We start from the raw sequence: 13,261 nt of genomic DNA on the forward strand, positions 1-13,261 counted from the left end.
ATTTGTACTTTTAAAAAATTAAAAGTTAATGATTATAAACAGTAAAACATAAAATATTTTTATAAAGCTTTTATTGATCAATTTTAATATAAAAATATTATTCATAAATTGAATTAATCTAAAAAAAAACTTAAATACAAAAACGCAATTTAGAGACTAGAATTTAATTTTAAAAAATATAAAATAGCTAAAATTGTTTTTTAATTATAAAGAATAAAAAAATTATCTATGATATATATTATGTACGTATAAATAATATTAATTTCAAATAGTTTTGGGATCTGAAAAATTCAACTGATCAAGATAGTACAGGAATGAACGTGGTTGTTGAAAAAAATTTATAAAACCCTTAATAATCGAAGTAAATATTTTATCAATAGCCCCGTTGAAAATTTACAATGTGAAGTAATGGTTCACCATGGGTGAATTTACTATAATTATTGCAAAACAATTCTGCAACACTTTCTGCACTTGCTAAGCATGCATTATGTGGCGAAATTATTACCTACAATAAAAATAAAAATAAATTTTAAATCAAAATAGGCTAAAAAAAAAAAAATGAAACAGTATTATTATTACCTGAGGCATTGTCCAAAGTTTGCTGGTCGATGGTAAAGGTTCGACTTCAAAAACGTCTAGAATTGCAGCAGTTATCCATTTATTTTCAAGAGCGTTCACCAAGTCATCCTCTTTAATTATATTTCCTCTACCAATGTTCATAAAAATTGCGTTATTTTCTTTACAATTCTTTAACATATCGCCATTCAATAGCCCATTAGTTTCTGGAGTGGCTGGCATTATATTTATAATATAATGGCAGTTAGATAGAAATTCTGGTAATGAACTTGTCATCCGATACTCGTCAATGTAAGGCTCTTTTGTAGTTGGAATCGTTCGAGTTAAGCCCCAAATTTTAGCATTGAAATGTTTCAAAGTCTTCGCAACTGAAAAAATATAAAAAATTTTGAGTTGTAAATTTTCAAAAATCCAAATTTTTTTTTCAATTAGCGTTTAGTAAAAATGTATCAAAATATCTTTTTTTTTTTTTGCTTAATCTTGTGTCAGTAATTTGATAATTATTGAATTTTTTAACGTACTGCGACAAACATACCAAATTCTTCAACCTAAAAAATATAAATAATTTCTAAAATATACCAACCAATTTTTCCAATATTACCGACACCCATAATCCCAATAGTCATATCAGACAATAGTCTTCGTTGTCCAAACATCGAATCACTGGACCAAAAACTTTTTTTTTGGGCTTCATACTCCTTCCATTGATTTCTTTCATGAGCAACAATTTGCATAACAACATATTCTGCCATGTCTAAACCATAAGCTGAATCAACGAATCTGGTGGCTACAAAATTAATATTTTTATCATCACGTAAGCTGAGTAATTCTTCAACTCCAGCTGATGTAAATTGTATCCATTTAATATTACTCAATTTGTTCTTAATATTCAGTAATAATGAACAATCTGTTACCATTATTTCAACATTATTTAATTCCAGTGACTCATTATTATCTGGAAAAAAATATATATATATAAAATTTTAAGTTCAAAGTACTCTTTGAATCAATGTATCTTGTGATTAAAATCACAGATAGTTGTATTATATATTATTTATTTATAGCTTAAAATTCCTAGAAAAGGAGGATAATCAAAATAAATATTGCGGAAAACCGCATACAAATGATCTTATCTTTAAAGTGATAATGATAATGATTAGTGATAATCAAAATTTCGAGTTTATAAATTAATAAAAAATAATAAGTATGTTAATTCGAAAAATTAAATTTTTTGTAAATATTATTTACCTGGATTAATATTAACAATATTGAGTTGCGGTATAATTTTTTTAATATGCTGTGATAATTTTGATAAATGAGAATAAACAACAACACCGTTCATTTTTTTAATTATTTTTCTAATAAATAAAACTCCACGGATGTAGTTGACATATTATTCTCATATTTACTGTATTTACGGCTCTGGACCATGTAAATAGAGAATGAAACAGTAGTCATATTATCTGTGAATGAATTTACTACTTTATCAATCGAGTCTATAATGTTCCATTTAAATAGAAATTTAGAGAAGAGTAAATTCATAGTAATTCATAAAGAAATTTAAATTTCATTTGATTTTGATTAACAATTTTCTTGAAGAATATAAGATAAAAGTATCGATTATTTATAGAGGTCCAATTTTTGACGGCCTATTTTATTTTAAGATTTATGTTATTACCTACAATATTCATGAAACAGTTATATACTTTTTTATGATACTGAAATTAACAGACATCTGATCATTTTCAAAATTTGTTAAACAAACAAATTATAGCAAGAAAATTTTATTTAAAAATTTCATCTTTAGAAACTCTGAAAAATTATAAATAATTTTCTATGCCTACTTTATTTTTCAAGAAAAATCGAAAAATTGTAAAGTGTCTGCTATGTAACTTCAGCCTCATACTTTTTTATATAATCTTTATGATGTACAAGATTAAAAATTAATAGTTGTGAAAAGTATATTAGTGCGTCAATTTTATGACACATTCAGTGAAATCATTGCTTACAGAAAATCGAATTTACAGGCTGAAGCCCTTTCCGATTGCCACGATTATCTTACAGGCGATCAACACCAATGGACTTTTCGTTGACTCTAGAACATTCAACGCAATGACGTTTTCATTTTTCTTTCTCTCGTATATCTTAGCAATGTCGAATAAAACTAGTGAGCTACGTCCAGACTTAATTTTGTGTTCAATTTAATGAGATTCAATCAATTCAGTTAGGTTACATTAATCAATTCAATTTAATTTTTGTTTTTTTATGATCAAAAAAAAGTGGAACCCTGCATTGAGAGAAAAATTTCTTTTGAAAATAATGAGCAATGTTGTAATAAGAAATCAATTTATTGAAAATTTTAAATATCTTTATTTCTTAGCTGAAGAAATCAAAATTTTTCTTACAGAAACCTTCTGTGTTAAAATAAAGTTTTTTTGATTTAGAAGAAAAGAATTTTGAATAGACAAAATGCGAATTTTCATTCAAAACTATTTTTCCCCAAATGTAGAAAACTTTTTTTCAATAAGGAAGTTATTATAAGAAAAATTTTGATTTCTTCAGCTAAGAAATGAAATTGTTTAAAATTTTCAACAAATTAATTTTTAGTTACAACAATGCCCATTTCTTTCAAAAGAAATTTTTTCTCTGTGTTATCTAAACAATTACCACAAATTAAATCCAATGAATTCATCAAAAATATTAATTGATAAATAAAATTTATAATTTGTTATTTTGTAATCTAGCAAAATATAAATTTTGTAATAGAGTCAAAGTAAAACAAAACACAAATAAACATAAAAAACAAAAAAAAAAATTTAATATTATTTTTATAAATTGAAACGTTGTGGTTTCTACTTCTAAATAATAACCAAAATCTTTTTTGATATTAAGGGGCCATTCTGATTTGTAAGTTTCAAAAAAAAATTTATTTTTTTTTTTACATTTTTCGAAAGTACATACATCTAAAAGTAATGTGTTAAAATTTCTAAGTAATTGGACCACAGTAACTATATAATTTTACGATGTTTATGTGGATTTTCAAGTAAAAGAAAATGAAATTTTTAAAAAGGCTGAAGGAATTTGGATGGTACCGGCATCGATAGTTGACTTTAGTTAAAATTTTGTTTTTTTAAACTAAAAAAACTTTCAAACGCGTTTACCTCAGAACTATGCTTTTCTGGTTGACGTAGAAGGTATTTCCGGAACCATTGACCCAATCTCAATGAAATTTAAACAATATATTCTAGATAGAAGTAGCAATTGCATCAGCTACAATCAAATCGAAATTTTGATTTTAAAAATTTTTTTAGGACCAAAAACTGTGAAAACAAGCCTCACTTTTCAGTTTTTTTTTCTTTTAATGTCTGCCATTTTGTTATTTATCAATAAAGGTTAGTCTCTGTAGCTGATGCATTAACTACTTATATATTGAAGATAAATAATTTTGGATTTTGTGTTTTAGATGAACCGTTATCAAGTTATCATGTTCGTTAGTGACACACCACCTTTGAAAGAGCTCCGTTGTTTATTCATATAAGAAATATAAAAAAAATAATTTTAGATATTTTTTGTGTTATTCAAAAGTGTATTTGTTGAGCTAAATGAATTTTATGTTAATATCTATAATAGTTTCTGTGTAAAAAAAATAATGAATACTGGTTTTTTTTCAAGCATCGGAACCAGAATGACCCCTTAAATATTTTGAATTTGAATTTAAAAAAAGCGGCAAAAAATGATTGGACAATGAACAATCAGTAACCGCGTGTGAGAGATGCTTGTCGCTTCATGAAGACGAAAAATAATAAATAATGATTGTAAAGTAACCTTAACTCTAGAGCGCTTGTGTATCAGGGTTGTTTTTTAGCTTGAAATCTCAGTGCCCGTGGTATTGATATCGCGGGTTTTCGTATCAGCCTTGAAGAATAAGCATAAAAAAACAGAGGAGACAATAATATTGATGGTTGAGGATATCTTTAAAATAAATGAGAATTGGTACGGTCCTGTCTCGCGACTGGTTCACTCGTAGAATAAATGGCTGTCCGTCGGCCATGATGGCTTTTAACAGGGATCGTGTAACGCAAACATGTATTAACAGTGAAATATTTAGTTTAGTGAATGAGTGAGGGTGTTAGATGTAATGGCTGATGAACGATGAGACCCTGAAGAAATTATTGCGGTGGGTGTTGAGGCCTATGGTGGTGCCTCAAACTTCTAGGGCCCCGAAGAGGAACAAGAGGTTCCAAGCACGCCCCGGAGACCCCACTCCCCCCTCAGTATCATTCACACACATTGATATTATATACAACGACAGTTTATACAATATACTATTTATTTCGAGGGAGGGAGAGGGATTCAAGGGGCCCGAGGTGTTACTTTAGTTTGGGCCCTATTTTAAGTCCCTTATTTAAGTGACGCGAGTGTAAATAAATAGACGTCAATTTTTTTTATTTAATAGGTACACATATACATATAGGTATATTTTGTTGAAGCTAGGTTATTACGTGCATCTACACGATGAGCAAGCTGTCGTTCAGGGCGAAGCCCCTGGACGCTTCAAAACCAATGCCTATTTTTATGGCTGAAGATTTGCCCGATTTGCCGGATTATTCAGCAATTAATCGGGCAGTACCGCAAATGCCAAGTGGTATGACTAAAGAGGAAGAAAGTGTAAGTTATCAGGAATTATTTTTCCCAAACACGTTTTTAGATCACAGCATGTTTTCTATATGGCAACCATTTTGGATCGCTTTTTTAGATTTCATTTTTGTAAACAACCGACAGATGGCACTTTTTTTAAATATTTATTTCTTTTTTTTAATTCATTTTTTTGCATTTTATTTTGACTTTTTTCCATTATTATTAACTAAAATCATAAGTAGCGCTAAATTATCATTGTCTTATTTTATTGGTGTTGGTTTGTTTTTATACTATTGCGCGGACGGAGTCAAAGCGGTCATTTTTGAAATTGGCGCGAAATTTTTCGACCGCTTTCAACACCATTGAATAAACAATAATTGTTTATTTTTAACATCATTATTTTTTTTTTGATCGGTTTTTACGAATTGTAATTTAAACTTTAATAATAAAATAAAAAATACAATTTTTAAAAACTTGTTCTGTTTCGATTTTTTGTAAATAATAATTTTTTTTTTTTTAATCTATTTACACAAAATAAATTATTTAAATTCATGAGTAATCTTACTGATTAAATTTGTTTTATTTTATTTTACTAACAGAATTTAATTATTAACACTTAAATTTTTGAGTTGTTATTTTTTATATTAAACAAAAAATTTCACAAGTATAATAATAGTCAGTTACTAATAAATTTTATAATTTTATTTAAATTGAATTATTATTAATTGATTCTTGTATTTTTAAATTCAGGAACATCATCTTCAAAGAGCAATGTGCACAGGCGTAATTATTCCGACACCCGAAGTTACGGACTTGACCGATGTAGAAGCTTACGACAAAATTTATCCTGCCGATTACAAATTGCCACGGCAATTAATACACATGCAACGTAAGTATTTATTCAAAATTAATTACTGATCATTTTATTTATTTATCACTGAAAAATTACAATAGTAACAATTCTTCTTTTTACTTATATAAAAAAACGAAAATCAGCATTTGCAATGGAACAAGATATACCAGATTATGACATGGATTCCGAAGATGAGAAATGGGTCGGAATACAAAGTAAAAAAATGGACTTGACACCATTGCAATTTGAAGAGATGATGGATAGACTTGAGAAAAATTCAGCACAAAAAACAGTATCGTTACAAGAAGCTAAAGCTCTGCTAAAAGAAGATGATGATCTTATTATCGCTGTTTTCGATTATTGGTTAGATAAACGTCTTAAAAATGTGAGTTTATTTATAATGATAATAAAATTATTACTCATTATTGTGATTTATCATGATCAAATAAACAAATGTAACTATTTACTTTATTGTTATAGCCACAACATCCATTATTGTTGACGGTGAAAACGGATAATCGTCTTGGATCTGCGGCCAACAATCCTTATTTAGCATTTCGTAGGATAACTGAAAAAATGCAAACTCGTAAAAATCGTAAAAATGACGAGACTAGTTATGAAAAGATGCTTAAATTACGTAGGGATCTTAGTAAAGCGGTAACACTATTAGAATTAGTTAAAAGACGTGAGAAAACAAAGCGTGAACATCTTCATCTCACCATTGAAGTTTTTGAAAAAAGGTACAGTAGAAATAATTTTATACAAGTTAGCAATTTTCAATATTTTATTCGATTATAAAGATTATATCTATCAAACTATTATAAATTATATTATTATTGTTACAGGTATCAAGCCGAAGATTTCAGTGGTCAAATATTAGCAGAAGTATCAGCATTAAAAACAACACGTCCAGCATTTGCTCCATTATTCACAAATCAATTTGGTGTACATCAAAATTGGTCAAATAAAGTTTGTAATAAAGACGATAGTTTACAAAGAAAAGAAAAACGACAGTATAAAAAACGAAAACATAAATTAGACGGTCGTAGTGGTTTAGACGATAGTGTATTACGTAGTGGTAGTGCTTGTGGTGTTGGTGGTAGTAATCGTAATTCACGTACTGGTGTCCTCGGTAGTGGGCTGGACCCGCTTGTCAGCTCTGATGAAGATAATCCATTTCCTCACACGCAGTTATCAATGTCTAAAGAACGTGATGATGATACTGCTGATGAGGGTCCGTTTGCATTTAGACGCAATCGGTATTGCAATTATTTACCGGTAATTTTTTTATTCATCCCTATCCACATTTTCCAATATTTTATTGTTTTCTAATCATTTACAAATTTTTTTATAGCCTGTATCAGGTGGCTATGGTAATTGGCCTTGGTGTAGTAAAAGCGAAGGTGGTATTGCCGATAAAAAATATAGGTTTGCGTTAACAAGTATTAGTAAACCTACCCCAAGATGTATTGGTCTTGCAAGACGAAGATATGGACGTGGTGGAAGGTATTTTTCTTTTTAAAAGATTTTTTCAGTGTATTATAGTTTATTTTATTTCAAAATTAATTTACTTTAGATTAATATTTATATTGTAATATTATAGATGATTTTTTATTTTTAAATACTAATGTTTCAGTTATAAAACAAATTTCTCCTTAAAAATTATTTTGGAATTGATTTTATAATCAATTATTCATTCATTTATTTAATTACATGAACGCCAATCGGTATTATACTTCTATTAAGTTATTTTTTAAATTATACATTATAAAATAAAATTTTAAGTTATTAAATTATTATGAATGTCTATAATGAATAAATTATTTTCTTTCAGAGTCATATTGGATCGTTATCCTAGTGATATCGATGATATTTGGTCATCACTAGATTTTACAATACATGAATCAAGTCAAAATAATGATTCAATAACTACTGCCTCACCAACGACAATATCCTCCGTCAAAAAAGAATGGTAAAAAAAAAAATTTATATTTTTAATTAAAATAATTATAAAATTTATTAATAATTGAAAAAATATTTTTTTATAGGTTACACTTTCGGCCAAAAACTCCATTAGGCACGGATGCAAACCAAAACGACGAGTCAACAGCGGGTTGGAGCACATCAAGTAATAGCAGTAGTGAAGAATCCGAGTCTGAAATGGATCATTTTTATATAAACAGTTCGACAAGAACAAAAAAACCAGCGTTATCTTTATATCCATTTCCTACGGAAGCAACGTCAATATGCGTAGACATCGAGCCTGATCGACCTAGTACTGATGAATTCTTTACAGCGGAATTCAATATCTCTGATTATTTCACAATTGATGATGATACACTTACGGGCTTCGATCTTGGTGTTTTAACAACGTCGTCAACAACATCTTCGTCAACAACAATATCATCATCATCGTCGTCGTCGTTATTATTATCATCATCATCATCATCAGCAACTTTACCACCATCGTTAATGAGTGAGGAGCTAGGTAGTTCGCGCTTCCAAGTGACTCCAATAAATAATAATGTGTTAAGTTGTCGTAATCAGTGTCATAGTGTCGGTAAAAGTGTAAATAATTTATCTGGTTCTGCAACAACAACAATAACAACCACCACAACAACAACAACAATTACAATAACAACAGCAACTACAACAACAACAACAACACCACCTGTAACAACATCAACAATAACACCTTCAACAACATCAACAATAACTTCCACATCATCATTATCATCATCATCATTATCATCAACACAATCATTATTATCATCATCATTATCGTTATCGTCATCTTCGTCCGCATCATTATCGTCATTGTCATCTACTTCTAACGTTCAATCATTTTCCTCGCCATTAACAACACTATCTACTTCCTTGGTGACACAATCCGAAAGTGGGATAACGAAAAATGTTAATCATTATAGACAATTAATAAACAATCAATTACCATCGTTACCATCATCATCGTCGACGTCGACAACGTCGTTGTCGACAACTTCGTCGTCTATATTATCGAAATCACTGACTAGTCCAACGAGAAACTTACGAGTTACTAGTGTTACAAATTATGGTAATGGCCACCAAAATGGTCCAAATTCGCATATAATTAATAGTAATAGTGTTGTGAGTGGATCAGCTGCTGTACTCCAAAATAATACTGGAACTTATGTTAGTAATAATATTTTACCCCAAAAACATTCAGCACCGTCCGGTTTATTACCTGGGTTCATAGCTCAAACTAAACTTGCGAATTTAGCGAGACAGCAACAACAACAACAGTTACAACAGCAACAATTGCAACAACAACAACAAGGACAAATACAGCAACAAATACCTACGTCCGGGGAAATTACGCTTAATAGTAATAATAGGTAACGTTTACATTATTTTTTATTTATAAAAACTATTACATGCTTTTCTAAAATCAAAAAGCTTTAAGTACAATTAATAATTACATAGCTCATTTATTTATATAATTTTTTTAAGAATATTCGTTGAAAAAGAAATTGTATATCTTTACTACATTCGAAATATAATGCATTTAAATTATGAATTTGAATGCCATTTTATCTTTAGAGCCGGTCCCAGTTATTGCAGCTTCGTGAATTTCTCCTAAACAAAGAAAAATTTTAGAAAAAACTTTCTGCTACTCTATAGATTATTAAATTATCTATTTTCTTTCAGAGCATTTTTTACGAAATTTTCATCTGTTTACGAACAATACATGAATCTACAATAGCTTTGCTGTTGCGAGCGCGACAAAGATAGTACGGTTTCTCTCGATAAATGCAAGGAAAGAAAAAAATCGGACCCGTTCTTAAAAATAGGTGTATGCTTTTTGGTATTATTATCTTTTTTGATCAATTTTAACAGAAAATAAGGAAAATTTAATTTTTTACATTGATTAGTAATGAAATATGTATAATATTCTTATTAAATTTTGCCTTGATTGATCTCAACTTTTTTTGAGATCTCACTCTCATTGTTCTCAACAAGTATTAAGAAGTTAGTATGTGCTAATTAATCATTCATAACGGTCTTTAAATGTTCAACTAATTGTCATATGCTTAATGTTCGACTTTAAAATATTATATAGCAAATATGATTTTAAAATAATTAAAGATTAATATTCCGATGAAAAAGTAATTAAAACCAAAAATCATGCATATTACTAATGGAGATTATTATCTGAATAAAAAATACCATTTAAATTATGAATATCTAACTATTCCAATTTCAAAAATAACGTTTTTATACTAAAATTGACGTTTTTTAATTATTTCTTTTTTAGAGAAATAAATTGCTAGTGATTTGAAAATTTTAAGATCTTAATATATTATCATTCCAATATCGATTCACAATTTTTATCTTCTGATAATCTTGATTTTTAATTTGCTAATTGATTCCATTTTGATTATCATTTTCTTTAAGTTGAATAAAATTCACTTAATTTTTCTAAAACATCTCATTTGAAATGATGATAATTGATTGAAATATTATAAATATTTCAGTGAAGGATTAAGCATGGAAGTTGATGGTGTGGAAGGAGCACCATGTGAAAGTAAACAGCAGCAACAGCAACAAATTGTACGAACTAACAAAAATAATTCACTTGCGATGGAAGTGACATGATGCCTACTGTTGACATCCCCATTATTACTTGCGTCTTGTAATTGGGGGATTTGCTAATAATTAAAATAGCTCGAGACATATTTGTCTGAAAAATAAAAAAATAAAAAAAAAAATAAAAAATTACATAAAAAAATTAATAAGAATGAAACAAACAAAATAAAAGTTGAATGAAAGACAAAAATCGAATATAATCAACTATATCATTCTCGAGGTTTTTTTTGTTTTTATTATTTTTTTCTAATAATTAACTTCGAACCGATAATATAATCATTAATTCATTATTAATACAAAGATGAACTAATGGATTGATAGACGAAGAACATGTCAATTGTTTATATTATTTATTGTAAATTGTACAAAAAAAAAAAAAACAATGCTTAACATATTTTCTTCTTTTTTTCTAAGTCAAATTTATTTGTTTACTGTATTGTTATTATAGTCATAGTGATTTAAATTTGTACAGAACATGAAATATAGGGGTAATAAACTTTTTTTTGAATCGAAAAAATCTACTTAATTAACAAAAAACAAAAAAACATTGACGCTGAAATATTAATTAATAAATTTAAATAAGAACGTTCTATGTGTAAACATTTAAAGATTGTATAAAACTAGAAACCTATTATCGATAGGGCTTATTAATCGAATTGTAATTAAACTATTCAAAATAAGTTGACTTTAAGAAACATATTTTTTAATTAATTAAAGACGAAAATAAATTTTTTTTTGTAATCAGTTTGACAGAGAAACCTCGGAGAAAAATTTAAAAGGACAAAGAATGAAAATGCAAGAATGACGAGTTTAATTATAGATGACGACTTATAAAATAAAAAATATAAAATAATAAGAATACAAATAAAAATGATGAAAATCGTTGTAAATATAAAAGAATACATTACGCTTACTGTATCTCTTAATTATAGGCAATTTAAATAATTATTAATTAATAAATAAATGTAATTAAATGTTGTGGTAGGAACACAGCAATGTGTAAAAAACAAAACAGAAATATGGACTAATTCCAAGTAAAAAGTAAAATATAAACATTAAATAGAATACGATTTTTAGGAGAAGTAATAAAGAAATTTTATCCTTCAAAAACAAATTATTTTTTCTTTTTTTGTTTTATTTTATATAAATTCATTTATTCATTAATAAATGAGTGCATAGATTTATCAATTTTTTGAATTACCTTGGTTCTCATCATAAAATTACTTTTTTTTTTATTTCAGCCGCTCAAAATTAATTTTATCATTGTTTATGAACAATTATTTTCTATTCTAATAGTATTGTTACTGAAAATGCGCAATAATTTTTATTTATTTTCTATAAAGCACATTTTTTCCATTCAGTTGGTGAACTGTATAAAAATGATAAAATATTAAAAGTTAGTTAAAAAAAGATTTCGTAAACTTTTAGTAATTAAAATAATCAACTTTAGATTAAAAATAATAATAACACTAAAAATAATAATACTAATAATAGTAAAAATAATAAAGAATGAGAAAAAAATAAATAAACAAGACTGATTGTGAGTTTAAAAACCATCTATTATTAATTTATCATTGAGCGAAAATAATAAAAAAACTAAAAATACTAACAAAAAAAAAATTTAAATAGCTTAACATTTTCCAATTCATTTTAATTGATAGTGGTGTTAATAAAAAAAAATAAAAAACAATTTTATTTTAGAAAAAAAATAACGATTTGGTATTACATTTTTGAGGAATTTTTTGCTTTGATTCATGTTGTTTATGAGTATGCATCTCTAATTATCATTATTATTAATAAATAATTATTGTTATACTAAAAAAATATAAAATTAGTGAAATTAGGAATTAATATTGTAAATAGTGAGCCAATTTACGGGTCGAATTTTGACATTAAATTAATTATAAAAAATTTAAGTTTATCAATGAACTTATTAATCGAATTATTTAATAAAAAAATAAACAAAATTATAATGTGAAATAAAATAATTAAATCCGTAATAAATAGAAAAAAAAAAAAAAAAAAAAACGCAAAAACACTTCTTACATAATTATTCGAAGTTTAAAATCCAATTGATTAAACAAAATTAAATTAATTTATATAAAATAATGGCAATGATTGTATATAATTATATATACATATATATTATATTAATAAATTATAAAATGTAAGAAAATATTTGCAACATTCCGATGTGAATAAATTACAAAAAAAAAGTAATAGAGTAAAATAAATAAATAAAAAATATTAAACAGTACATAACCAAGAGGTAGAGGTCAAATAAAATAAGAAAATTAACGTTATAAATTAAATAAATAAATAACAAAAGAAAAACTCATTTTTTTTCTCATGTGATAATTAATATGTAATTAATAAAATAATAAAACAGTAACCACCACAATAATTAAATTAATGACTCTAATAGTAATTATTATTGTGCATAACATTCCTTTCGTAAAAATAATAGATAATACGAAGAAGAAATAAAAAAAAGTGTATGTAGGTCTTAAATTTCAACAAATTATTAGATCTCTAGCGGTTTTTACATGAAAAATATTTTATTGTCAT

At 26.8% G+C, this 13,261-nt stretch overlaps 2 protein-coding genes across 2 annotated transcripts; one reads left to right on the top strand and one right to left on the bottom strand.

Moving 5' to 3' along the window:
• Positions 1 to 349: 349 nt before the first annotated feature.
• LOC123268393 (glyoxylate/hydroxypyruvate reductase A-like) lies at positions 350 to 2,035 on the bottom strand. Its single transcript, XM_044733403.1, has 4 exons — positions 1,825 to 2,035; positions 1,160 to 1,531; positions 580 to 944; positions 350 to 505 (listed from the first exon to the last, which is right to left on the bottom strand). The coding sequence occupies exons 1-4, from the start codon at positions 1,916 to 1,918 to the stop codon at positions 374 to 376; spliced, it is 963 nt and encodes a 320-aa protein (XP_044589338.1). The 5' UTR covers positions 1,919 to 2,035; the 3' UTR covers positions 350 to 373.
• Positions 2,036 to 4,429: 2,394 nt separating this feature from the next.
• On the top strand, positions 4,430 to 11,807 carry LOC123268395 (enhancer of polycomb homolog 1). Its single transcript, XM_044733405.1, has 9 exons — positions 4,430 to 5,244; positions 5,965 to 6,103; positions 6,211 to 6,452; positions 6,548 to 6,807; positions 6,913 to 7,345; positions 7,422 to 7,573; positions 7,902 to 8,039; positions 8,116 to 9,441; positions 10,582 to 11,807. Exons 1-9 carry the CDS (start codon positions 5,092 to 5,094, stop codon positions 10,700 to 10,702), a joined length of 2,964 nt encoding a protein of 987 aa, XP_044589340.1. The 5' UTR covers positions 4,430 to 5,091; the 3' UTR covers positions 10,703 to 11,807.
• Positions 11,808 to 13,261: the final 1,454 nt, after the last annotated feature.

Source organism: Cotesia glomerata, linkage group LG7 (genome assembly GCF_020080835.1).
Source record: "Cotesia glomerata isolate CgM1 linkage group LG7, MPM_Cglom_v2.3, whole genome shotgun sequence".
Lineage (NCBI taxonomy): Eukaryota > Metazoa > Arthropoda > Insecta > Hymenoptera > Braconidae > Cotesia > Cotesia glomerata.

What these genes read in the sequence shown, in the direction of transcription:
- LOC123268393 (XM_044733403.1), bottom strand. Translation starts at nt 1,918, where the DNA reads ATGAACGGTGTTGTTGTTTATTCTCATTTATCAAAATTATCACAGCAT. An exon ending in CGGTAATATTGGAAAAATTG is followed by an intron (nt 945 to 1,159) that starts GTTGGTATATTT and finishes ATATTTTTTCAG; the next exon opens with TTGCGAAGACTTTGAAACAT. An exon ending in AACTTTGGACAATGCCTCAG is followed by an intron (nt 506 to 579) that starts GTAATAATAATA and finishes TTTTTATTGTAG; the next exon opens with GTAATAATTTCGCCACATAA.
- LOC123268395 (XM_044733405.1), top strand. Translation starts at nt 5,092, where the DNA reads ATGAGCAAGCTGTCGTTCAGGGCGAAGCCCCTGGACGCTTCAAAACCA. An exon ending in GGTATTGCAATTATTTACCG is followed by an intron (nt 7,346 to 7,421) that starts GTAATTTTTTTA and finishes ATTTTTTTATAG; the next exon opens with CCTGTATCAGGTGGCTATGG. An exon ending in TCCTCCGTCAAAAAAGAATG is followed by an intron (nt 8,040 to 8,115) that starts GTAAAAAAAAAA and finishes ATTTTTTTATAG; the next exon opens with GTTACACTTTCGGCCAAAAA.